The sequence below is a fragment of the Ceratotherium simum genome, chromosome 1 (assembly GCF_057802395.1).
Source record: "Ceratotherium simum simum isolate JZ-2026a chromosome 1, ASM5780239v1, whole genome shotgun sequence".
Lineage (NCBI taxonomy): Eukaryota > Metazoa > Chordata > Mammalia > Perissodactyla > Rhinocerotidae > Ceratotherium > Ceratotherium simum.
Window position 1 is genome coordinate 14390112 of NC_141900.1, and position 27109 is coordinate 14417220.

Consider the following 27109-nt stretch of genomic DNA (forward strand, 5'->3'; position numbering starts at 1 on the left):
CAAAGACCCACATAGGAGGTTTGCCCCACCTTCCAAAGCCTGAAACAATTGGGTGCTCCTGTGCCTGAGGCCAGCCCCACCCAGCTGCAATCCTCAGAGAGCTGACAAGAGACCTAATAGGCTAGAGGTTTACAGCAATTCTAAGGCCCTGAGCCTAACAACCTGCCACGCTGGGGGCCTACTCACTTAAAATAAATACTGCAACACAGATGTGGTATTAGAACTTGCAGCCAACTGTGCTGGGGCTCCTCACACCTGATAAAGAGACTGAAGGGCCCACAACAACTACAAGCAGCTGAGCATTACAACAGCTGGCCAGGAGCATAACTCAGCCTCCCTGGCCGCCTATAGGGAGAGCTAACAGGCCACAATAGAAGCACACACGTAGCCCACATAGGGGCCACCCCTGGAACATTGAGAACTGAGGGAAGCACACTGGAAGCCTCCTAAGCCATCACTTACATAAGGTCACCTATCCAAGAGCAGGAGACGTAGCTGACCTACCTAATACATAGACACAAGCACAGGGAAAGAGGCAAAATGAGGAGGCAAAGAATACATCCCAAGTAAGGGAACAGGACAAAACCCGAGAAAAGGAACTAAGTGAAACAGAAATGAGCAACCTACCCGACAGAGAGTTCAAACTAAGAGTGTTAAGGATGCTAACTGATCTGGGGAGAAGAATAGATGAACTCAGTGAGAATGTCAACAAAGAAATGGAAGATATAAAAAGAACCAATCAGAAATGAAGAATACAATACTGGAAATGAAAAATTCATTAGAGGGACTCAAAAGCAGAGTAGAGGATACAGAAGAACGGATCTGTGAGCTGGAAGAAAGACTAGAAGAAATTACCCAAGGTGAACAGGTAAAGAGAAAAGAATTAAAAAGAGTGAGGACAGTCTAAGGGACCTCTGGGACAACATCAAGCGCACTAACATCCGTGTTATAGGTGTCCCGGAAGGAGAAGAGCGAGACAAGGGGGCAGAGAATTTATTTCAAGAAATAATAGATGAAAACTTCCCTAACCTAAGGAAGGAAACAGACATCCAGGTACAGGAGGCACAGAGAGCCCCAAACAAGATAAACCCAAAGAGGACCACACCAAGACACATCATAATCAAAATGTCCAGAATTAAAGATAAAGAGAGAATCCTAAAAGCCACAAGAGAATGTCAAGTTACATACAAAGGAAACCCCATAAGGCTATCAGCTGACTTCTCAGCAGAAACCTTACAGGCTAGAAGAGAATGGCACGATATATTTAAAGTGCTAAAAGGAAAAAACTTACAGCCAAGAATACTCTACCCAGCAAGGTTATCGTTCAAAATGGAAGGAGAGATCAAAAATTTCCCAGACAAGCAAAAATTAAAGGAGTTTGTCACCAAGAAACCAGTGTTACAAGAAATGTTAAAGGGACTGATTTAAGGGGAAAAGAGAAGACCACAAATAGGAAAAATTATCTATTTCCACGATTAGAACGTAATGGATACAAATGCACAAAAAGAAGTTGGATATGATATCAAAAACAAAAGGAGGGAGGAGGGTAGTTAAAGAGTACAGCTTTCAGACAGAGGTCAAACTAAAGTGACCATCAATTCTGTATAGAAGAAGTAAGGAACAGAGAAGGACTACTAAAACACTGAGGGAAAAAAAAAAAAGTTTAAAAATGGCAGTAAGTACATACTTATCAATAACTACTTTAAACGCGTCAATGGGCTCAATGCTCCAATTAAAAGGCATAGGGTGCCTGACTGGATAAAAAAACAAGACCCATATATATGCTGCATACAAGAGACCCACTTCAGACCTAAAGACACTCACAAACTGAAAGTGAAGGGATGGAAAAAGATACTCCATAAATGGCAATGAAAAGAAAGCAGGGGTAGCAGTACTCATATCAGACAAAATAGACTTTAAAACAAAAACTGTAAAACGAGACACAGAAGGGCATTACATAATGATCAAGGGAACAATCCAACAAGAGGGTATCACTCTTGCAAATATCTACGCACTCCAATGTAGGTGCACCTAAATATATAAAGCAATTATTAACAGACATAAAAACAGAAATAGACAGTAACACAATAATAGTAGGGGACTTTAACACTCCACTTACACCAACGGATAGATCATCCAAACAGAAGATCAATAAGGAAACATTGGCCTTAAACGACACACTAGAACAGACGGACCTAGTAGATATATACAGAGCATTCCATCCAAAAACCGAAGAATACACGTTCTTTTCAAATGCACATGGAACATTCTCCAGGATTGATCACATATTAGGCCACAAAACAAGTCTCCATAAATTTAAGAAGATTGAAATAATACCAACCATCTTTTCTGACCACAATGGTATGAAACTAGAAATCAACTATAGGAAGAAAATCAGAAAAGCCACAAATACATGGAGATTAAACAAAATGCTACTGAACAACGATTGGGTTAACGAAGAAATCAAAGAAGAAATCAAAAAATACCTGGAGACAAATGAAAATGAAAATACGACATGCCAGAATTTATGGGATACAGCAAAGCGGTTCTAAGAGGGAAGTTTATAGCAATACAGGCCTATCTCAACAAACAAGAAAAATCTCAAATAAACAATCTAACAATGCACCTAAAGGAACTGGAAAAAGAAGAACAAACAAAGCCCAAAATCAGTAGAAGAAGGGAAATAATAAAAATCAGAGCAGAAATAAATGAAATAGAGACCAAAAAAACAATAGAAAAAATTAATAAAACCAAGAGCTGGTTCTTTGAAAAGATAAACAAAATTGACAAACCTTTAGCTAGACACACCAAGAAAAAAAGAGAAGGCACAAATAAGTAAAATCAGAAATGAAAGAGGAGAGGTTACAACAGACACCTCAGAAATACAAAAGATTATAAGAGAATACTATGAAAAACTATATGCCAACCAATTCGACAATCTGGAAGAAATGGATAAATTCTTAGAATCATACAACTTTCCAAAACTGGATCAAGAAGAAGTAGAGAATTTGAATAGACCAATCACCAGTAAGGAGATCGAAACAGTAATCAAAAACCTCCCCAAAAATAAAAGTCCAGGACCAGATGGCTTCCCTGGTGAATTCTACCAAACATTCAAAGAAGAGTTAATACCTATCCTTCTCAAACTCTTCCAAACAATTGAGGAGGGGGAAGCTCCTAACTCATTCTCTGAAGCTGACATTACCCTGATACCAAAACCAGACAAGGACAACACAAAAAAAGAAAATTACAGGCCAATATCACTGATGAACATCGATGCGAAAATCCTCAACAAAATACTAGCAAATCGCATACAACAATACGTTAAAAAGATTATACACCATGATCAAGTGGGATTTATGCCAGGTATGCAGGGATGGTTTAACATTCGCAAATCAATCAACGTAATACACCACATTAATAAAATGAAGAATAAAAATCACATGATCATCTCAATAGATGCAGAGAAAGCATTTGACAAGATCCAGCATCCATTTATGATAAAAACTCTGAATAAAATGGGTATAGAAGGAAAGTACCTCAACATAATAAAGACCATATATGAGAAACCCACAGCTAATATCATCCTCAATGGTGAAAAACTGAAAGCTATCCCTCTAAGAACAGGAACCAGACAAGGATGCCCACTGTCACCACTCCTATTTAACATAGTATTGGAAGTCCTAGCCAGAGCAATCAGGCAAGAGAAAGAAATAAAAGGGATCCAAATTGGAAAGGAAGAAGTGAAACTGTCACTATTTGCAGATGACATGATTTTATATATAGAAAACCCTAAAGAATCCACCAGAAAACTTTTAGAAGTAATAAACAACTATGGTAAAGTTGCAGGATACAAAATCAACATACAAAAATCAGTTGCATTTCTGTACACTAACAACGTAAGTAGCAGAAAGAGAAATTAAGAATACCATCCCATTTACAATTGCAACAAAAAGAATAAAATACCTAGGAATAAACTTAACCAAAGAGGTGAAAGATCTGTACACCGAAAACTATAAAACATTGCTGAAAGAAATTGAAGAGGACACAAAGAAATGGAAAGATATTCCGTGCTCTTGGATTGGAAGAATTAACATAGTTAAGATGTCCATACTTCCTAAAGCCATCTATAGATTCAATGCAATCCCTATCAAAGTTCCAACAACATTTTTCACAGAAATAGAACAAAGAATCCTAAAATTTATATGGAACAGCAGAAGACCCTGAATAGCTAAAGGAATCCTGAGAAAAAAGAACAAAGCTGGAGGTATCACACTCCCTGATTTCAAAATATACTACAAAGCTATAGTAACCAAAACAGCATGGTACTGGCACAAAAACAGACACACAGATCAATGGAATAGAATCGAAAGCCCAGAAATAAACCCACACATCTATGGACAGCTAATCTTCGACAAAGGAGCCAAGAACATACAATGGGGAAAAGAAAGTCTCTTCAACAAATGGTGTTGGGAAAACTGGATAGCCACATGCAAAAAAATGAAAGTAGACCCTTACCTTACACCATACACAAAAATTAACTCCAAATGGATTAAAGACTTGAATGTAAGACCTGAAACTGTGAAACTTCTAGAAGAAAACATAGGCAGTACGCTCTTCCACATCAGTCTTAGCAACATCTTTTCAAACACCACATCTGACCAGGCAAGAGAAACAATAGAAAAAATAAACAAATGGGACTACATCAAACTAAAAAGCTTCTGCACAGCAAAGGAAACCATCAACAAAACGAAAAGACAACCTAACAATTGGGAGAAGATATTTGCAAACCATACATCTGATAAGGGCTTAATCTCCAAAATATATAAAGAACTCATGCATCTCAACAACAAAAACTACCAACCCAATTAAAAAATGGGCAAAAGACCTGAACAGACATTTCTCCAAAGAAGATATACAGATGGCCAACAGACACATGAAAAGATGTTCAAAATCACTAACTATCAGGGAAATGCAAATCAAAACTACAATGAGATATCACCTCACGCCTGTCAGAATGGCTATAATTAACAAGACAAGAAACAACATGTGTTGGAGAGGTTGTGGAGAGAAGGGAACTCTCATACACTGCTGGTGGGAGTGCAAACTGGTGTAGCCACTATGGAAAACAGTATGGAGATTCCTCAAAAAATCAACGATAGAACTACCATATGATCCAGCTATTCCACTGTTGGGTATTTATCCAAAGAACTTGAAAACACCAATTTGCAAAGGTACATGCACCCCTGTGTTCATTGCAGCCTTATTCACGATAGCCAAGACTTGGAAGCAACCTAAGTGCCCATCAAGGGACGAATGGATAAAGAAGCTGTGGTATATATACACAATGGAATACTACTCAGCCATAAGAAAGCAGAAATCCAGCCATTTGTGACAACATGGATGGACATTGAGGGTATAATGCAAAGTGAAATAAGTCAGAGGGAGAAGGTCAAATACCGTATGATTTCCTTCATTAAGTAGTAGATAATAACAACAATAAACAAACACATAGGGACAGAGATTGGATTGGTGGTTACCAGAGGGGAAGGGGGGAGGGAGGAGGGTGAAAGGGATAATTCGGTACATGTGTGTGGTGATGGGTTGTAATTAGTATTTTGGTGGTGAACATGATGTAGTCCATGCAGAAATAGAAGTACAATGATGTACACCTGAAATTTTTACAATGTTATAAACCAATGTTACTGCAATAAACAAAAAATTTAAAAAAAAAAAATAAAAATAAAAATAAATGGGATTCAACTAGTACATTAAAAATTATCTATTTAACAAAAAAAAAAGGCAGTAATGGAGGAAACAGAGAATAGAAAACAACAGCAAAACAGCAAATTAAAAAAGAAGCAGAGTGGCCGGCCTGGTGGCATAGTGGTTAAGTTCACGTGCTCTGCTTCAGTGGCCCGGGGTTTGCAGGTTCGGATCCCAGGCACGGACCTACACACCACTCAACAATCCATGCTGTGGCAGTGTCCCACATACAAAATAGAGGAAGACTGGCACAGATGTTAGCTCAGCAACAATCTTCCTCAAGCAAAAAGAGGAAGATTGGCAATAGATGTTAGCTCAGGGCCAATCTTCCTCACCAAAAAAAAAAAGCAGAGATTGGGAAAATGGATAAAAAAATTGATCCAACTATATTCTGTCTATATGAGATATGCTTTAGATTCAAAGATACAAAGAGATCAAAAGTAAAAAGATGGAAAAAGGTATACTATACATTATGGGCTAAATTGTGTCTTCCCAAAAATTCATATTTTGAACTCCTAACCTCAGTACCTCAGAATGTGACAATATTTGGAGATAAAGTCTTTGAAGAGGTAATTAAGTTAAAATGAGTTCATTAGGATGTGTCTTAATCCAATATGACTGGTGTTCTTATAAGAAGAGAAAATTTGGACTTAGACATGTGCAGAGGAAGACAATGTGAAAACACAAACAGAAAATGGCCATCTACAAGCCAAGGAGAGAGTCCTGGAACAGATCCTTCCTTCATGGCCCTCAGAAAAAATCTGACAACACCATGATCTCAGAGTTCACCCCTCCAGAATTGTGAGAAAAGAAATCTCTGTTGTTTAAACCACTCAGTTTATGGTACTTTGTTATGGCAGCCCTAGCAAATAATACATCATGAAAATGGTAACCAAAAAACAGATGGAGTACATACAAATATCAGACAAAGTAGACTTTAAGACAAAAATCGTTACTAGAAGCAAATTGGTACATTTTATAATGATAAAACAGTCAATTTATCATGAGGACAGAACAATTATAAACATACATGTACCTAAGAACAGTGCACCAAAGACATGCAGAAAAACTGAAAGAATTGAAGGAAGAAAAAGATAATCCAACAATAATGGATGGAGAGTTAAATACCCTACTTTAAATAGATGGAAAAATTAGGCAGAAAATCAACAAAGAAAGAGAAGACTTGACATGCAAAAATGCAAATCAAAATCACTTCACACCCACTATACTAGCTAAAGTAAAATTGATAGAGAATAGCAAGTGTTAGCAAGGATGTGGAGAAATTGGAAACTTCATAAATTGCTAATGGGACTGTAAAATAGTGAAGCTGTTCTGGAAAAAAAATTTGACAGTTCCTGAAAATGTTAAACATAACATTACCATATAAACCAACTGGACCTAACAATCATCTATATAATGCTTCACAACAACAGCAGAAAACACATTCTTCTCAGGCACACCTGGAACATCCACCAAGAAAGACCATATATTAAGCCAAAAAACAGCCTCAGTAAATTGAAAAGGACTGAAACTACACAAAGAATATTCTCCACCTACAATGGACATAAGTGAGACATTAATAACAGAAAGATATTTAGGAAATTTGCAAACAGGTGGAAATTAAGCCACACATTCTTAAAAACCAATGGATGAAAGAAGAAATCACAAAGGAAATTAGAAAATAATTTGAGATGACTGAAAACAAAAACATAACATGCTAAAACTTATGAGTTGAAGCTAAAACAGTTCTCAGAGGGAAATTTATAGCTGAAAATGCCTATACTGAAAAAGAAAAAGACCTCAAACCAATAACCTAATATCCCGCCTTAAGACACCAAACAAAGAAGAGCAAACTAAACCCAAAACTAGCAAAAGGAAGGAAATAATAAAAACAAGAGTGGAAATAAATGAAATAGAATGTATAAAACCAATGAAATCCAAAGTTGGTTTGTTGAAAAAAATCAACAAAATTAACAAACCTTAAGTGAGACTGACCAAAAAAAAAAAAGAGAGAGAGAAAGAAGACTCAAGTTACTAAAATCAGGAGTAAAAGAGGGAACATCTCTACTGAACTTACAGAAATAAAAAGGATTATATGAGAATACAATGAACAAGCATATGCCAATAAATTAAATAAGCTAAATGAAATGGACAAATTCCTGTAAAGATACAAATTATAGGGGCTGGCCAGGTGGTGCAGAGGTTAAGTGAGCACACTCTGCTTCGGCAGCCCAGGGTTTGCAGGTTCGGGTCCTGGGTGTGCACTGACGCACTGCTCGTCTAGCGACGCTGTGGTGGCATCCCATATAAAGTAGAGGAAGATGGGCATGGATGTTAGCTCAGCACTAGTCTTCCTCACCAAAAAAAAAAAGACACAAATTACAGAAACTGAGTAAATAATAAATAGAAAAACTGAGTAGACATATAAAAAGCAGAAAGATTGAATTTGTAATCACAAAACGTACAAAAAAACAAATAAAAATCCCAGGGTTTTTTAGTTTCACTGATGAATTCTACCAAACAATTAAAGAAGAATTAATATCAATTCTTCACAAACCCTTCCAAAAACTAGGAGAGGAGGGAACAACTCATTCTATGAGGTGAGTATTACTCTGACACCAAAAACTGAGAAAAATATCACAGGAAAAGAAAACTACACACCAATTCCCCTTTTTGAACATATACCCCCAAAACCTCAGCAAGATACTAGCAAACTGAATATAGCAACATACACAAAGAATTATACAACATGACTAAGAGAGATTTTTCCCAGGATTTGCAAAATTGGTTCAATATACAAAAATCAATGTCAATTGTTAATCAATGTTAATCAATCAATAATCAAACAGCATATTAATGGGATAAGTGACACAAACCAAATAATAGCTCAATAGTTGCAGAAATAGCATTTGCCAAAATCCAACACCCTTTCATGATAAAACCATTCAGCAAACCAGGAATAAAGGGAACTTCCTCAACCTGATAAAGAGCATCAATGAAAAAACCAAAGCTAACATCACACATACTGGTGAAAAACTAAATGTTTTGCCCTGAAATAAAAAAAAAAGAAGGTTTGCTCTTTCCACTTCTATTCAACATTGTACTGGGGTTCTTTCTACCCAGGACAATTAGGCATTCATGTTGGAAAGGAAGAAGTAAAACTATCTCTATTCAGAGATGACATAATTTTGTATGTGGAAAATTCTATAGGCTCCACTAAAATACTCTGAGAACTAAAAAAATGAGCCCAGCAAGGTTGCAAGATACACAATCATCACATTAAGTTCTATTGCTCAGTGCTGATAGCATTACTTATAAATCATTCTCCCAAAAAACAAGATGTGTTATCTTTGTATACCCTTCTTAAGAGCTAAAACATATTCCCCAGACATCCTTACTCGCTATAACATCGTCAGGAATAACAGCATTCCTGGCACTAGGCACTCAATAAATATTTAAGTGAACAAATAAATGAATGAATACTGGAAGGGCCTTATACTCTTATGGAGAGTAGAAGCATAGCAGTCTTTGGATCCAGACTGAGTTCAGGTCTCAGCTCTGCTACTTACTGGCTGTGTGACACAGGGCAAGTTACATTATTATTCTGTGCCTCTGCTTCCTCCTCAATAAAATGGGAATAATAGAGCTATTGAAGAAATAAAATTAGTTAATATATGCAATGTGCTTACAACAGTGTCTAGTATAAAGTAAATGCTATATGAGCTTTACTATATTATTAAAGTCACTCTCAATAACTCAACTTTGGAGAATATAAACAGCCTATATAATGCAGCATCTACTCCAAGGTCAGCAAATTTATAGCACTCTCCCAATGTTGCACCTTGGCAGACATTGTTAATAATCACAGCACTCTTTCCCCAGAACCCATCTCAACCTTCTCAATAGGTCTCCAGTCAGCCCAAGAGGCAGAAGAGATTAAAGCTGTTTGCAGTCCTGTGTTGCTTTCACTATCACTCTACCAAAAGAGCACCAGAACTCAACTCTTGCTCTACAAGCTTGACCTAGTACCGTGCCAAGAAATTCCTTCCCCCAAGAAAGAAGAGTCTGTTGCTGACTCCTAACTTCTACTAGGCCTACTAACTATAGAATAGTGAATTATTGTTTAAATGTCACATCCCATGTTTATTCTTCAGATGAGTATTGATAAATGGCCAGATTTAGTGCCAATGTCAACTTCTAGGGGATGTCTTTCAGTCACAGCAGCCTTTTGTCAGTTCCTAGAACATGACAAGTTTTGTCCTGCTTCAGGCCTTTGCATTTATTGTTCCCTCTATGTGGAATAATCTTGCCCTGGCTAACAGAAGTGTCCCTGTTATCGTTATCAAACTGTTTTTTCCTTCTGTGAATTTATCACTTACTACTTGTTTATTTCCTATATCTCCAACTACAATGTAAATTCAATGGGGCAGGAAACTCGCTGGCTTATTTATCATTTATTGAAAACTCTGGCATATAATAGATAAGGAACAGATATGGATGGATGGATGGATGGATGGATGAACTCAGTACAGATTTGACTTAATTTCTTAGTCCCTAAAGTGAATATCAATAGATTTAAAAAAATTGAGATCAGAATAATAATCTTTAAGGTTAAAATATACTTAATATATGACATTTACCAAAATAGAAAAGTAAATTTAAGCATTTTAGAACATTTTCTATGAAAATGATGGAAACCAAAGTAGTTTCCTTTTAGCCCCTAGTCATCTAGAAAATGAAATCAACCAGAATATCCAAATTGCTGGGCACTCCAGCTAATCAAGATCATATTATATATTGCTGGTACATAATGGCTCTAGGCTACAAAAAATTTAAAAATGACTCAACATTGTACCTCATATACATTCTGTGAAGAACTAAAGTGATTTTCCTAGAAATTAAATCTCAGCCACCATGCTTGATGCTGGTGGCTTACTTATTTTTTAGCTGCAATGATGGCATAATAGTTGGGGCCAAATAGACATGTTCTAGTAGGAATCAGTTGGCCCATAACTATGGCAAGTAAAGAGCCACCATTAATTAGCCAACACAGAAGGATTTGATTACTACATTTTATTCTACATAAAATTTTCCGACCCTAGAAAGTACAAAGATAAAAGTGGAATCAATTAACTTAGCAACGAAAACAAATTGTTATAACTCTAGTAGTAGAGAATATAGGTGATTCTAATACTGTTAAACCCACCTTTAGGAACAGCCAATTAAATTCATTATTCTACAAGATACTGCAAGCACAAAATCTAAATTGAAGGACTATTTGTCAACACCAGTGAATCTTTCTCCTCCTATTCCTTTCATATTTTGATCTTAATTACGTTTCTATTTTTCAGGACATTTTGAAAGTACCAAATTGTTTTAAAGTATCTAATAAGAGAATTAAATTAGATCACAATGAAACTTGTCTTCTTGTTTTCTTCTTTTCTTCTTTGAGATATTCTTCCACTAGTAAATATTGATTATTACAAGTTAAAAGCCCTAGTTTCCCTCACTGTGGCTCATATTATAAAAAAAAATATGCAATGCTCATGAATACAACTAAGAATTTCAGTCATACAAAACCAGAGTATTCTTCCAATACACTTGCATTTCACTGAATCTTCTTTAAAAGAACAGTGAACCATGTTTTGTATTGCAGTCAACTTGCCTTCAATCCAACCCTTAGTATAAAATAATAACATAAAATAATAGATTACCTAAAATTCTTTGAAGTTTTCTTTGAAGTCATTGGATTTTTCATTTTTTGGTGTGTCTTCACCTTCCTAATTACTCATCTTAATATTAGATAAATGTTAATATCCATTTGTATCCCCTGAACTGTAATAGAGCAATGGGAGGCCTTAGGGAGAATGCTAGTTAAAGAAGGATTAAAAATTGGCCACAAGTAACGAAGGATTGTTAGGCTGACAGGGGCCTTCTAGGCAGGAATGCATTAGGCATCTCAAAAAAGATAGGTTCGAATGCACACTCACAGTTCCGTGATTTCTTGAATTTTCTGATATTGTCCTCTTTTTTTCTTTCCCTACTCCATTCTCTCAACTTCCTTAGTCATAGATTGCTGCCTGTCTACCTTTCCATCCTCTACACACCCTGCAGCATAATCTCAACTTCCTTTCTGGGTACTCGATTGTCTTTCCTCACAGATTTGGCACATTTAGGGACTATTCTCAAGCTAATTCTTCCAGAGCTGATTTAATGATTAGGCATAGTGCCAAAGGTCCACAATACTTTAGAGGTACACAAAAATGTTTTAATTTTAATTTCTTTTAAAATGAGAAGAAAAAATGAATGAAATAATAATAAACACATAATGAATTATATTATATTTATCTTTATACCAGTGCAGTTGTAATTCTTAATATTCTTATAGAGGAAAGAACCCACAAAGGCAAAATTTTCTAGACCACAGAAATCATAATGGGCCCTGAATTCTTCTGAGTCAGCCCAGCCATACATCCCTCTCCACTCAAAACTGAGCCATTCTAGCCTCATGTAAGACCCAGACCAGAGGTGACCATATGAGTAGTTATTTCAAAACCTGATTTATGACGATGCTTATATAACTCACTGAATTTACTAAAAATTATTAAATTGTCACTTGAAATAGGGTAAATTTTTAAATATACCTCAATAAAATCGTAAAAAAAAGTTACAGAATAAAAAAAGCAGAAACACAGGTATATCTAAAGACACAAAAAGATGATGAATGTCAGATTACTATACTTGTTTGAGATACAAAAGTTTATCCATAAAAATGTGCTACAATAATGACAGCTGAAATTTTATCTACTCCAAATATGAACAATATACAAATGTGGAGAAAGAATGGTGACATCAAAAATGCCAAAACATTCCATATGTGAAAATAATTATGGAAGTTTGGTGCTAAAAAACTAACTCATTGTAGTGGTGATTAGGGGAGCCTGGTTGCAATTAAGTACAGGAAGGATATTAAAACTTCCAAAAAGATATTTCTGTAAGCCACAATAGAAGAATAAGAGCAACAGAATAATTGGAACCACATCCAAACCCACTTCCTTGTTATTTACCAATATCATCTAAAGAATACTATTTAGATGCTGACGTTAGACAATCTTCAGTTGACAACTTTAAATCATATTAAGACTAAAAAAAATCAAAGAATTTTATGACAGGGTTAAAAGTTTATAGCCTTGAAACTACAAAAAATTTGGTGCCCACTACAAACCACATCCCGGCAACTGTCATGTCTCTACAATGAAATGGTTTTGTTGTGGTTGAGGCAATCATCTCTGAGTTAATAATTAGCTACTATTCAAATCAAGTGTAATTTGTCTATTGTACACTAGATCACTTTTAAGAGAGGGAGTACAGAATTTCACTTTTAGCAAGGGATATTGAATGTTACAATCATTCATTTGTCATCCTATGTAATGCAATCAAAATGAGTAGAAAAGTATGTTTTTTACCACTGCATGAAATCACAGTCATTTTCTAGGCAGCTGAAATTAAGTTCAAATGTCATCTGCTTAATGCACGTGAACATTTATATAAAAAAAGAAAATGAATACATTAAAAAAAGGTGAAGTTTCCTATTATGCTACTTTGAAAAGTATCCAGAAATAGCATTTTCCATTTACATGAAGGAGATTTTAATCATTTCATGATTTGGTTTTTGGATCTAGAATCTATAAATGTTACCTTAAATTGAAAGACTAAGTGAAGTTAGTCAAGATTTCTCCATTATGAAAATTTATAATAATTATAATAAAATAATTATGTCAACAACCGCCTTTTTAATCTCAGCACATTTCTAAAACACTGTGAAATATTTTTTCAATAACTTAATAACATTAATGTTAGTCATCAGTAGAGTACTTTCTAATTTACAAAGAATTCTCCACATCCTTTATTGCATTAGATTCTCAAAACAACCCAGCATGTTAGTGCTGGTTGAACATTCGTTCAACCAACATTTGTTCAACCAAATGATAGTGAACATTTGTTGATTGGCTCCCGAACATTCATTTCCCCTTCCTGGGCCAAGAAATAATCACACCATTCTTTGGGGAGATCACCTCTCCCCAGTCACAGCTGTATGGTTTGCATGGAGTTAACCCCATCCCTAGTACCAGGAGGGGCTTAAGCCAATCAGCATATTCTATCTTTCAGGCCTCGTTAAACGGTTCAGGAATGGTCACTTAACCCAGTGAAATATATGGGCTTGTTTTCTGGGACTTCTAGGAGAGGAAACGTCCTTTTTCTTCCACGGGAACTACTAAAAGATTCTGAAACTTCCCTGAGTGGTATGGTAAAAGGATGTAAGATCTGGAACCAAAACTGCTACAACTTGAGCAACACATAAAGAAGGATGGAGAAAAACGGAGAGACAAAGAGAAAGGCAGGGAGCACAGAACAGGAATGAAAACAGGAAAGTAAAGAAAGACAAGTGAGGAAAAGACAAACAGAGAAAAGAGATGCCCAAGGCTAGTGAAGCTCACATGAAAAGAACAGAGAGAGTCCAGAGACAAGGAATAGAGTAGAGGCAAAGAATCAGAGAAAAACAGAGCTTGGGCTGCAGTGGGTCCAGAAAATGAAAATGTTCCTATTCACACATTGCCCTGCACTTCAGGTAGGCTTCAGCATCAATTTTAATACATACCACTGCCCTTTGAAACTCTCTAACACTGTTCACAGCTCAGAGGCTATTCTGAATGTGGCAACTGTAGCAAGTATCCATAGAGACCTAGTCTTTGATTGAAAAGACCATCATCTAACAGAATTTATAGATAGAGAAACAGAAGCCTTGAGAAGTTAAAATCCAGATTCCTAAGCATGACATATATGAGGCCTTTAACAATCTTGGCCCAACCAGGTTCTACAACCCTCTTAGAGGACCACGGAGAACTATATATCACCTCCAACTCTCCCATATGACTTGGCTGACTCTACTACTGAAACTTGAACAGCTGTGTTCAAGCTAGCCTGGGACACAGTGAGTGCTCAGTTGACTAGAGCTGAAACAAAAAAGTCCAGTCATCCCATGACTTCAAATCCTATTTTTCTCAAAATTCTCTTATTTCAACAGAAACGCTTGTCTGTCAGGTTAAATTCCATGATAGTTTTCACTCACTGGGTCTAAACATGATTAGATAATGATCCATAAGAGCCCACTTTGCTGCACTATCTTACTGTGGCTCTTGGCATACTTGTGCAGGGAGTGGGGAGGGGAGGTCTTACTATGTGTTTCCTTGTCATTGAGTGCTCTTGTGCTTCCTCTGCATCTTACTCAATTTGCCTTCTCCCCTGGAGCTTCACCACAGGAAAGCTGGAGGTTGCCTGTCCCTCAGTGCCAAAGCTTTTTTCCTTCATGAAGGAGGGAAAGAGAACCAGTCTGGATGTCAGAAACTAGAGGTCTTGCTGTGACTCTGCTGCTCAAGCAGGTCAACCTCTCTTAAACTCAGTTTCCTTATAAGCAAAATGGGAATAAAAGTTCCTGTTTTATCTACCTACCTCAAGTGATTATTATTAAGATCATATAAAATAGTAGATGTGAAAGTGCATAGCTCTATAACAAGGCAAAATAGATTTTTATTGTTAAAAAGGTAGTTAATGACAATAGCCAAGATACAGAAACAACCTAAGTGTCCATCGATGGATGAATGGATAAAAAAAAACGTACACAGACAGAGGAATATTATTTAGCCATAAAAAAGAAGGAAATCTTGCCATTTGTGACAACATGGATGGACCTGGAGGGCATTATGCTAAGTGAAATAAGTCCAACAGAGAAAGAAAAATACCACATGATCTCACTTACGTGTGGAATCTAAAAAAAAAAAAAAATTAATTAAAAAAATACTGAGCTGATAGATTCAGAGAACAGATTGGTGGTTGCCAGAGGAAGGGGATGGGAGGGTGAGCAAAATGGGTGAAGGGGGTCAAAAGGTACAAACTTCCAGTTATAAAATAAATAAGTCATGGGGATGTAATGTATAGCATGGTGACTATAATTATTAATACTGTATTGCATGTTTGAAAGTTGCTAAGAGAGTAGATCTTAAAAGTTCTCACTGCAAGAAAAAGAAATTTGTAATTATGCATGGTGACAGATAACTAGACTTATTGTGGTGAGCATTTCACAATACATACAAATATTGAATCATTATGTTGTACACCTGAAACCAATATATGTTATATGTCAATTATACCTAAATTTAAAAAAAGCAGTTAATGAGTCTTAACTACACTATAATTTTAGCAAACTTTGACTAGATTAGCTACGACACAATAGGCTAAATCACTGCTACCATATTTGCCAAAAGCAAATCATCTCATCATTAGTTGTTTTTATCAAGTACTTATCCTAAGTCAATGGTTTTCTACCTTTTTCTAACTTTCCCTAGCAAACATAAGGGCTATGAAACATACCCATTGGAACAGTGGTTCTCCAATTGATCTCAAGAGATTGGGAGAGCCTGCCATTTGACAAATACTGGGCTGGGCTTTGAGGATACCACTATAAGCAAGAACAAACATTATTCCTGCACTCACAGAACTTACCATCTCAAGGAGCAACAAGAACAATAAATATAGACACACACCCAAAATGGCTGGAATGTATGTATGTGTGTATGTATGCATGAGTTTGCACTTACTGTATCCCTCACTTTGAAACAGCCCTACCAGTGATTCCACCCACTTCCGCCCCCAACCCCAGGGAACCACACACCTTCACATTGTGAATTACTGTGTTGAGTGCCAGAAGACATTAAAGTCTATAATACTCTAAAAGAGAATTTTTTCCAAAGCTAATTAATTAATCATTGACATATTGTAAGTAAAGCAGTCTAGGTAGAGATCAGGAGACCTAAGTGGATCCCAAATCCAGGACCACCTACATAATTTGTGAGTACTAGTGCAAAATGAAAAATGTAGGGCCTCTTGTAAAAAAATTATGAAGCATTTCAAAGCAGTGACAGCAGAGCTTTTAAACTAAGCCTAGGGCCCCCTCTGACTGCACAGGTCACACATCCATGAAACCTTCATGGTTTCCATACTTGTTGGATGTACAACTTTTAGCCAGTCACTTAACCTACCTCAAGTTCCTTACAGCTATAAAATCAGGGAAGAGTAGAAAAGACTTTCAGCTTCTTCCCATAACTAACATCTTTGTTTCTCTGTTAAGGAGCTAGATCATTCATTTGGAGAGAGTTCTTTTACCCTTTTATATAACCATTAAAATTCTGACTGTGACTCAAAGCTAGGGTTGAAAACCCATATGTAGTATTTCACCTTCAACCATATTGATGTTTTTTTACCCCTGAACACCTCCTTAATTTTCTCTAAGAGAAAAAATTCTCCCAAGTAGTGTTCTAAGTTTATTATTTTCCCATGTATGCCATTTAAATCTGAAATTCCCAACTGAGGTCTCTGTCTATAAAGTAATTTTTCCCACACTAAAATGTCTCCTTGCACAGATTAGATATTTTCTTTTTTTCTATCTCTGAAAAATTATCTATTCAGAATCAACGTCCACATATGGTACAGCATCTGGGTCTGATCCAGTAAAAAGGAAGCAAAATGTTAATTTGGGAGTGAGTTAACCCTTTCATTAGACCAGTTTAGTATTCAGCATAACATAATTGATAACTGTCTAAACCAGGCGTTATTAATCTGAAGTCTATGGAAAGAATTCTGGGAACTAATTAATTTGAATGGAAAAAAATTATATCTTTATTTTCATCAAGCTCTTAACTAAAATTTAGCATTTTCTTCAATTATGAATGTAGGCAACAAGCCACAGGAGCATTAGCAGGACCTATGATTTGATCATCAATCAATATTATACATATTTTCATATCATCTGATAGTTATTGTAGATATCATTTATGCTCAATACTACCTCAAAATTGCAATAGTTATTGGACCCACTGATAGATCTTGTGGTTTAAAGTATTAGTAAAAAATCATATATGTTATTATAAAACAAAATTGGTTTTTACATTGAAATAACTACATTTCAAAATAATTGGCTTCCTTTGTAATCCTAAGTATCTCATTTTATGCATTTAAAAAAATAATTCTGAAGAAAGGTCCACAGACTTCACCAGACTATCCAAAGAGTTCATAGCATACAAAAGATGAAGATACTAACTCTGGTAAAAAGAAGTTACAGAGCTCACGTGACAAGAAAATAGAAACATCTGTACTCTTGTCTCAGAAGTAGTAATAGACCTATTCTAATAAAAACAATCTTTAAAATTCTGGTTCAACAGCCATGTCTATAACATGACAAAATCTTCAGAGTCCATTTATTTTAATATGATAACAATTTAGTACACCAAAACAGCACAGCATTTGCTGCTGTCGTTTGTAGTTTTTCTGTTGTTTTGGTTTGTTTTGTTTTTTGCACAACCAACCATAGGATTTGATATGAAAGAGCATAACCCAGATACATGTTTTCACACCAATATATAAAACGTTATTTGGATTGGTACCTGAGATGACAGTAGGTTACAATCAATGAAGAGTCCTTTTCCAGTTTTATATCTTTGTATCAATCCAGCCATAATGGCTCCATATGCATATAGGCCAGTGGCAAGATCAGTCATGGCCACTCCTGGACGAACTGGATCTCCATCCTGATTTGAGGGTTGGGTTGAGAAAAACAGAGAAAATTGAAAATTAAAACTATCATATTATTTCTCAAATATTCTGAGGTCAAATATAAGAAAGAATTGTATATGACATGCACATACACAAACACACATGAAAGAAATACAAGGAATTGCTATTGTGGATATCTCTTGGTGGTGAGAATATATTTATATTAACTGTACATTTACCATATTTCTCATTCCACCTCCTACCAACAAAACTAAACCAAACCAAATGAAATAAAAGATTTTTAAAAACATGTCTGAAGTTCCTTCTTAATATATTTTACCTTGTTGGTACAAAAAAAGTAAATAATTGAATTTGAATTTAAATGAGTTAATCTGTTGGAAAAGAAAGAGTTAAAGCAGTTTTTTTTTTTTTCCTGTTGGTTAGGAGGCTCTCTCAGGTAAGAAGAAGGCAGAAGACCTGGTCTAATCTCCTTATAAGCATGATAATAAATATTACTAATAACTACGGTATTTGCTTTAAAAAAAAAAGAGTACTTATACATAGAAGGCTTTTAGCAGGATATTCCTGGTTTAGAATTACTAGGGTAAACAAACCTAGAATCTATACATTTATAGGACATGGGGCATGAGCTGTGCCACTATCTGGATATAAAATGGAGATGTTTCACAGCCCGTAATTTTCCCTGTTATATGAGGTGATCCACGTACTTCATCAGAGATCTTATCTACTGCTCTGGAATTGAGAGTTTTGTCTATTGTGAGCAGAAAGGCTCTGGGGGCCTCTCTCAACGTCTGGGACGTCTCTCTGCTTTTCCTGTGCTTCCCCCCCCCCCCCAAAGCCCCAGTAGATAGTTGTAGGTCATAGTTTCACATTCTTCTAGTCGCTGTATGTGGGACGCGGCCTCAGCATGGCCGGAGAAGCGGTGCGTCGGTGCGTGCCCGGGGTTCCGAACCCGGGCCACCAGCAGCAGAGCGCAGCGCACTCAACCGCCAAGCCACGGGGCCGGCCCTCTCTGCTTTTCCTGTGCTTTTTGATGGCTTACACCTTGAAATTACGAGTAAATATTGATACTGATTAACAGCTCCAATTCATGTCAGTCCCCTTTGACAATCCAATCCTTAATATCTAATACGTAAAGATATTAGAACAGTGCTGAGCAAACAATAAGTACCCTATAAAAGTTAGCTATCCAATTATCATCAACATTATTAGCAGGCATTGTTGTATCAGACAGTTCCTATTTTTCATTATCTTGAATTCTCCTAAGGCTTTCATTGCACAGAATACTTAAAAGAACTACATTTCACATTTCATCTTATTGATGCATTCACTCATTCACTTCCTTATTCATTCATTCCAGCTGCTGTATAATCATCTTCAGAAGCTAATTTTTCCTTTTCTGCAGCACATACATAAGCTATGTTAATCATCTTACAAGAAAGCTAAATAATGTTAAAAAGCAAGTAAGTGAGACTATGTAGTAACTAAACATTTTTCCCTGCTTTTCAACACAATTTCAAATTGGAAACTTCTGGCAGCCTTCTAACTATTACTATTGGCAAAACTTGTAATGTAACGGCTTGAATCAGTAAACTTAAAATTAATTTCGTCGAGGCCCGCCCAGTGGTGTAATGGTTAAGTTCTCATGCTTGGCTTCGGCAGCCCAGGATTTGCAGGTTCGAATCTTGGGCACGGACCTACGCACCACTCATCAAGCCATGCTGTGGCGGCATCCCATATAAAAAATAGAGGAAGATGGGCACGGATGTTAGCTCAGGGCCAATCCTCCTCAGCAAAAAGAGGAAGATTGGCAAGGGATGTTAGCTCAGGCCAGATCTTCCTCACCAAAAAAAAAAAATTAATTTTGTCATTGAGATTTAAGATTATTTAATGAATTAAAAGTCAGAGACAAGTTCAAACTTAAGTTTATAGATATGTCCTCCTCACTATAATATGAATATAGTCATATTTTATCTGCTATACTTCTCAGATCAATAGGAATAAATAAGACAATAAATCTTTTATATTATAAAATTTTCTGAAAAAGGGAGACTATGCATGATTAATATTCTAAAATCATCATTACATTATCGAGAATAATAATGTGCGATGCAGGAACATTAAACATAGCCCACAGATACGCAACACCCTGGAGGAGGGGGGCCCTGAGCCGGGGAGCGCTCCCGCTGGGCGCATTTTGTGGACCCAGCACAATCGAGACGAGTGGCATAATATCTGACGTTGCCTGCTACTAAAACATTGGGGAATACCCCCAGAAAACCCAGTTCACAAAGAAATTAAAACTGGCTCTTAAAGGGCCCACACACAAACTCACCCGTTTCAGAAAGCAACCTAAAATCACCAGAAAGAAAGGTGCACAGTGCTGTGGTGAAAAGAGACTCACCTAATAGGCCCTGAGTGCATCTTGAGGAGAGGTGAGACCTCTTCAGGGACTGGGACCTTGGCGGCAGCCATTGTTTTGCCCTGGTGTGGGCGCGCTGACACAGACGCCATTGGAGTTCTCCCTGAGGCCTGCTAGCCCAGGTCTGCCCCACCCACTAGAGCAAGGATTTAATCCAGCTCAGCCAGGGCGAGCAGCCCACCCTAGACACTGGCCCCACCCAAGAACAAGCCCTCAGGCAATGTGTGGGCCTCGATAGATTGGTGACTGGATTTTCTGCTGCCTGGCAACTGAGCCGACTTCAGCAGGGCAGGACATGCACAAGATGCGGGTGGAGAGTGTGGGGTTGTGATGGAGTGTGTGGGGTTCCTGCCATGGAGAGACCGGGTCCACTTCGGAGGTTGGGGCATGCACACGGGGCAGGAATGTGTTGACTGTGTGTGTGGACCTGTGGGCAGCAGGGCTTGTCAGCTGCAGAAGACTTGTGCTTCTCAAAGACCAACATAAGAGGTTTGCTCCACCTCCCAAAGCCTGAAACAATTGGGTGCTCCCGAGCCTGAGGCCAGCCCCACCTAGCTGCAATCCTCAGAGAGCTGAAAAGAGACCTAAAGGCTGGAGGCTTATAGCAATTGTAAGGCCCTGAGCCTAACAACCTGCCACACTGGGGGCCTACTCACTTAAAAGAAATACTGCAACACAAATGTGGTATTAGAACTTGCAGCCAACTTTGCTGGGGCTCCCCACACCTGATAAAGAGACTGAAGGGCCCACAACAACTACAAGCAGCTGAGCATTACAACAGCTGGCCAGGAGCATAACTCGGCCTCCCTGGGCACCTACAGGGAGAGCAAACAGGCCACAACAGAAGGACACACGTAGCCCACATACGGGTCACCCCTGGAACATTGAGAACTGAGGGAAGCACACTGCAGGCCTCCTAAGCCATCACTTACATAGGTCACCTATCCAAGAGCAGGAGACGTAGCTGACCTACCTAATACGTAGACACAAGAACACGGAAAGAGGCAAAATGAGGAGGCAAAGGAATACATTCCAAGTAAGGGAACAAGACAAAACCCCAGAAAAGGAACTAAGTGAAACAGAAATGAGCAACCTACCTGACAAAGAGTTCAAACAAAGAGTGTTAAGGATGCTCACTGATCTAGGGAGAAGAATAGATGAACTCAGTGAGAATGTCAACAAAGAAATGGAAGATATAAAAAAGAAACAATCAGAAATGAAGAATACAATACTGGAAATGAAAAATTCATTAGAGGGACTCAAAAGCAGAGTAGAGGATACAGAAGAACGGATCTGTGAGCTGGACGAAAGACTAGAAGAAATTACCCAAGCTGAACAGGTAAAAGAGAAAAGAATTAAAAAGAGCGAGGACAGTCTAAGGGACCTCTGGGACAACATCAAGCACACTAACATCCGTGTTATAGGTGTCCTGGAAGGAGAAGAGCTAGACAAAGGGGCAGAAAATCTAATTTCAAGAAATAACAGATGAAAACTTCCCTGACCTAAGGAAGGAAACAGACATCCAGGTACAGGAAGTACAGAGAGCCCCAAACAAGATGAACCCAAAGAGGCCCACACCAAGACACATCATAATCAAAATGTCCAGAATTAAAGATAAAGAGAGAATCCTAAAAGCCACAAGAGAAAGTCAAGTTACATACAAAGGAAACCCCATAAGGCTATCAGCTGACTTCTCAGCAGAAACCTGACAGGCTAGAAGAGAGTAGCACGATATATTTAAAGTGCTAAAAGGAAAAAACGTACAGTCAAGAATACTCTACCCAGCAAGGTTATCATTCAAAATGGAAGGAGAAATCAAAAATTTCCAAGACAAGCAAAAATTAAAGGAGTTTGTCACCAAGAAACCAGTGCTACAAGAAATGTTAAAGGGATGTAAAATGATTTAAGGGAAAAAGAGAAGACCACAAATAGGAAAAATTATCTATTTCCACGATAAGAACGTAATGGATACAAACGCACAAAAAAGAGGTTAGATATGATATCAAAAACATAAAAGGAGGGAGGAGGGGAGTTAAAGAGTAGAGCTTTCAGACAGAGGTCAAACTAAAGAGACCATCAATTCTGTATAGAAGAAGAAAGGAACAGAGAAGGACTACTAAAACACTGAGAAAAAAAAAAAAAACTTAAAAAATGGCAGTAAGTACATACTTATCAATAGCTACTTTAAATGTCAAGGCACTAAATGCTCCAATTAAAAGGCATAGGGTGGCTGAATGGATAAAAAAACAAGACCCATATATATACTGCATACAAGAGACACACTTCAGACCTAAAGACACTCACAAACTGAAAGTGAAGGGATGGAAAAAGATACTCCACGCAAATGGCAATGAAAAGAAAGCTGGGGTAGCAGTACTCATATCAGACAAAATAGACTTTAAAACAAAAACTGTAAAAAGAGACAAAGAAGGGCATTACATAATGATCAAGGGAACAATCCAACAAGAGGATATAACACTTGTAAATATCTACGCACCCAATGTAGGTGCACCTAAATATATAAAGCAATTATTAACAGACATAAAAACAGAAATAGACAGTAACACAATAATGGTAGGGGACTTTAACACTCCACTTACATCAATGGATAGATCATCCAAACAGATGATTAATAAGGAAACATTGGCCTTAAATGACACACTAGAACAGATGGACCTAGTAGATATATACAGAGCATTCCATCCAAAAAACGAAGAATACACGTTCTTTTCAAATGCGCATGGAACATTCTCCAGGATTGATCACATATGAGGCGACAAAACAAGTCTCCATAAATTTAACAAGACTGAAATAATACCAAGTATCTTTTCTGACCACAACGGTATGAAACTAGGAATCAACTATAGGAAGAAAATCAGAAAAGCCACAAATACGTGGAGATTAAACAAAATGCTACTGAAAAATGACTGGGTCAACGAAGAAACCAAAGAAGAAATCAAAAAATACCTGGAGACAAATGAAAATGAAAATACGACATGCCAGAATTTAAGGGATACAGCAAAAGCGGTTCTAAGAGGGAAGTTTATAGCAATACAGGCCTATATCAATAAACAAGAAAAATCTGAAATAAACAATCTAACAATGCACCTAAAGGAACTGGAAAAAGAAGAACAAACAAAGCCCAAAATCAGTAGAAGAAAGGAAATAATAAAAATCAGAGCAGAAATAAATGAAATAGAGACCAAAAAAACAATAGAAAAAATTAATAAAACCAAGAGCTGGTTCTTTGAAAAGATCAACAAAATTGACAAACCTTTAGCTAGAATCACCAAGAAAAAAAGAGAGAAGGCACTAATAAGTAAAATCAGAAATAAAAGAGGAGAAATTACAACAGACACCTGAGAAATACAAAAGATTATAAGAGAATACTATGAAAAGCTATATGCCAACCAATTCGACAATCTGGAAGAAATGGATAAATTCTTAGAATCATACAACCTTCCAAAACTGGATCAAGAAGAAGTAGAGAATTTGAATAGACCAATCACCAGTAAGGAGATCAAAACAGAAATCAAAAACCTCCCCCCAAAAAAAAGTCCAGGACCAGATGGCTTCCCTGCTGCATTCTACCAAACATTCAAAGAAGACTTAATACCTATCGTTCTCAAACTCTTCCAAAAAATTGAGGAGGGGGGGAAGCTCCCTAACTCATTCTACGAAGCCGACATGACCCTGATACCAAAACCAGACAAGGACAACACAAAAAAGGAAAATTACAGGCCAATATCACTGATGAACATCGATGCAAAAATCCTCAACAAAATACTAGCAAATCGCATACAACAATACGTTAAAAAGATTATACACCATGATCAAGTGGGATTTATTCCAGGTATGCAGGGATGGTTTAACATTCACAAATCAATCAACGTGATACACCACATTAATAAAATGAAGAATAAAAATCACATGATCATCTCAATAGATGCAGAGAAAGCATTTGACAAGATACAGCATCCATTTATGATAAAAACTCTGAATAAAATGGGTATAGAAGGAAAGTACCTCAACATAATAAAGACCATATATGAGAAACCCACAGCTAATATCATCCTCAATGGTGAAAAACTGAAAGCTATCCCTCTAAGAACAGGAACCAGACAAGGATGCCCACTGTCACCACTCCTATTTAACATAGTACTGGAAGTCCTAGCCAGAGCAATCAGACAAGAGAAAGAAATAAAAGGGATCCAAATTGGAAAGGAAGAAGTGAAACTGTCACTATTTGCAGATGACATGATTTTATATATAGAAAACCCTAAAGAATCCACCAGAAAACTTTTAGAAGTAATAAACGAATATGGTAAAGTTGCAGGATACAAAATCAACATACAAAATTCAGTTGCATTTCTATACACTAACAATGAAGTAGCAGAAAGAGAAATTAAGAATACCATCCCATTTACAATTGCAACAAAAAGAATAAAATACCTAGGAATAAACTTAACCAAAGACGTGAAAGAGCTGTACACAGAAAACTATAAAACATTGCTGAAAGAAATTGAAGAAGACAGAAAGAAATGAAAAGATATTCCGTGCTCTTGGATTGGAAGAATTAACATAGTTAAGATGTCCATACTTCCTAAAGCAATCTATAGATTCAATGCAATCCCTATCAAAGTTCCAACAACATTTTTCACAGAAATAGAACAAAGAATCCTAAAATTTATATGGAACAACAAAAGACTCCAAATAGGTAAAGGAATCCTGAGAAAAAAGAACAAAGCTGGAGGTATCACACTCCCTGATTTCAAAATATACTACAAAGCTATAGTAACCAAAACAGCATGGTACTGGCACAAAAACAGACACACAGATCAATGGAATAGAATCAAAAGCCCAGAAATAAACCCACACATCTATGGACAGCTAATCTTTGACAAAGGAGCCAAGAACATACAATGGAGAAAAGAATGTCTCTTCAACAAATGGTGTTGGGAAAACTGGATAGCCTCGTGCAAATAAATGAAAGTAGACCCTTACCTTACACCATACACAAAAATTAACTCCAAATGGATTAAAGACTTGAATGTAAGACCTGAAACTGTGAAACTTCTAGAAGAAAACATAGGCAGTATGCTCTTCGACATCGGTCTTAGCAACATATTTTCAAGCACCATGTCTGACCAGGAAAGAGAAACAATAGAAAAAATAAACAAATGGGAACAGACATTTCTCCAAAGAAGATATACAGATGGCCAACAGACACATGAAAAGATGTTCAAAATCATTAACTATCAGGGAAATGCAAATCAAAACTACAATGAGATATCACCACACACACATCAGAATGGCTATAATTAACAAGACAGGAAACAACATGTGTTGGAGAGGATGTGGAGAGAAGGGAACTCTCATACACTGCTGGGGGCAGTGCAAACTGGTGCAGCCACTATGGAAAACAGTATGGAGATTCCTCAAAAAATCAAGGATAGAACTACCATATGACCCAGCTATTCCACTGCTGGGTATTTATCCAAAGAACTTGAAAACACCATTGCATAAAGATACATGCACCCCTGTGTTCACTGCAGCGTTATTCACAATAGCCAAGACTTGGAAGCAACCTAAGTGCCCATCAAGGGACGAATGAATAAAGAAGATGTGGTATATATACACAATGGAATACTACTTAGCCATAAGAAACGATGAAATCCAGCGATTTGTGACAACGTGGATGGACATTGAGGGTATTATGCAAAGCAAAATAAGTCAGAGGGAGAAGGTCAAATACCGAATGATTTCCTTCATTAAGTAGTAGATAATAACAACAATAAACAGACACATAAAGACAGAGATTGGATTGGTGGTTACCAGAGGGGAAGGGGGGAGGCGGGAGGGCAAAAGGGATAATTCGGCACATGTGTGTGGTGATGGGTTGTAATTAGTATTTGGGTGGTGAACATGATGTAATCTATGCAGAAAAAGAAGTATAATGATGTACACCTGAAATTTATACAATGTTATAAACCAATGTTACTGCAATAAATACAAAATTAAAAAATAAAATAAAAGAAACATTGTCACTCATACATTAGAGACAATATTGTCACTGTTAAAAATGAGCATTTGTGCCAAATAATTTCAGTGAAACACTAACTGAAAGTGGCTTGTTAACACTTTAGATTCAAAGATACAAATAGGCTGAAGATGAAAGCATGGGGAAAGATATATCATGCAAAGAGCAGCCATAAGAATGCTGAAGTGGCTATATTAACATCAGACAAAATAGACTTGAAAACAAAAAATGTTGTTAGAGAAAAAGATAGATTT

At 36.9% G+C, this 27109-nt stretch overlaps 1 protein-coding gene across 10 annotated transcripts in view; it reads right to left on the reverse strand.

The window, feature by feature from the left end:
• Positions 1 to 27109, reverse strand: part of SUGCT (succinyl-CoA:glutarate-CoA transferase) — a 750850-nt gene that overhangs the window by 608003 nt on the left and 115738 nt on the right. For all 10 annotated transcript variants that reach the window (XR_015553052.1, XR_015553125.1, XR_015553150.1 and 7 more), the window contains one exon: positions 18264 to 18407. Coding sequence is in view for 7 of the 10 variants with exons in the window: in XM_087435096.1 (XP_087291222.1) it covers positions 18264 to 18407 (144 nt within the window). In the remaining 3 variants the exon portion in view is untranslated. The remainder of the gene's footprint in view (positions 1 to 18263; positions 18408 to 27109) is intronic.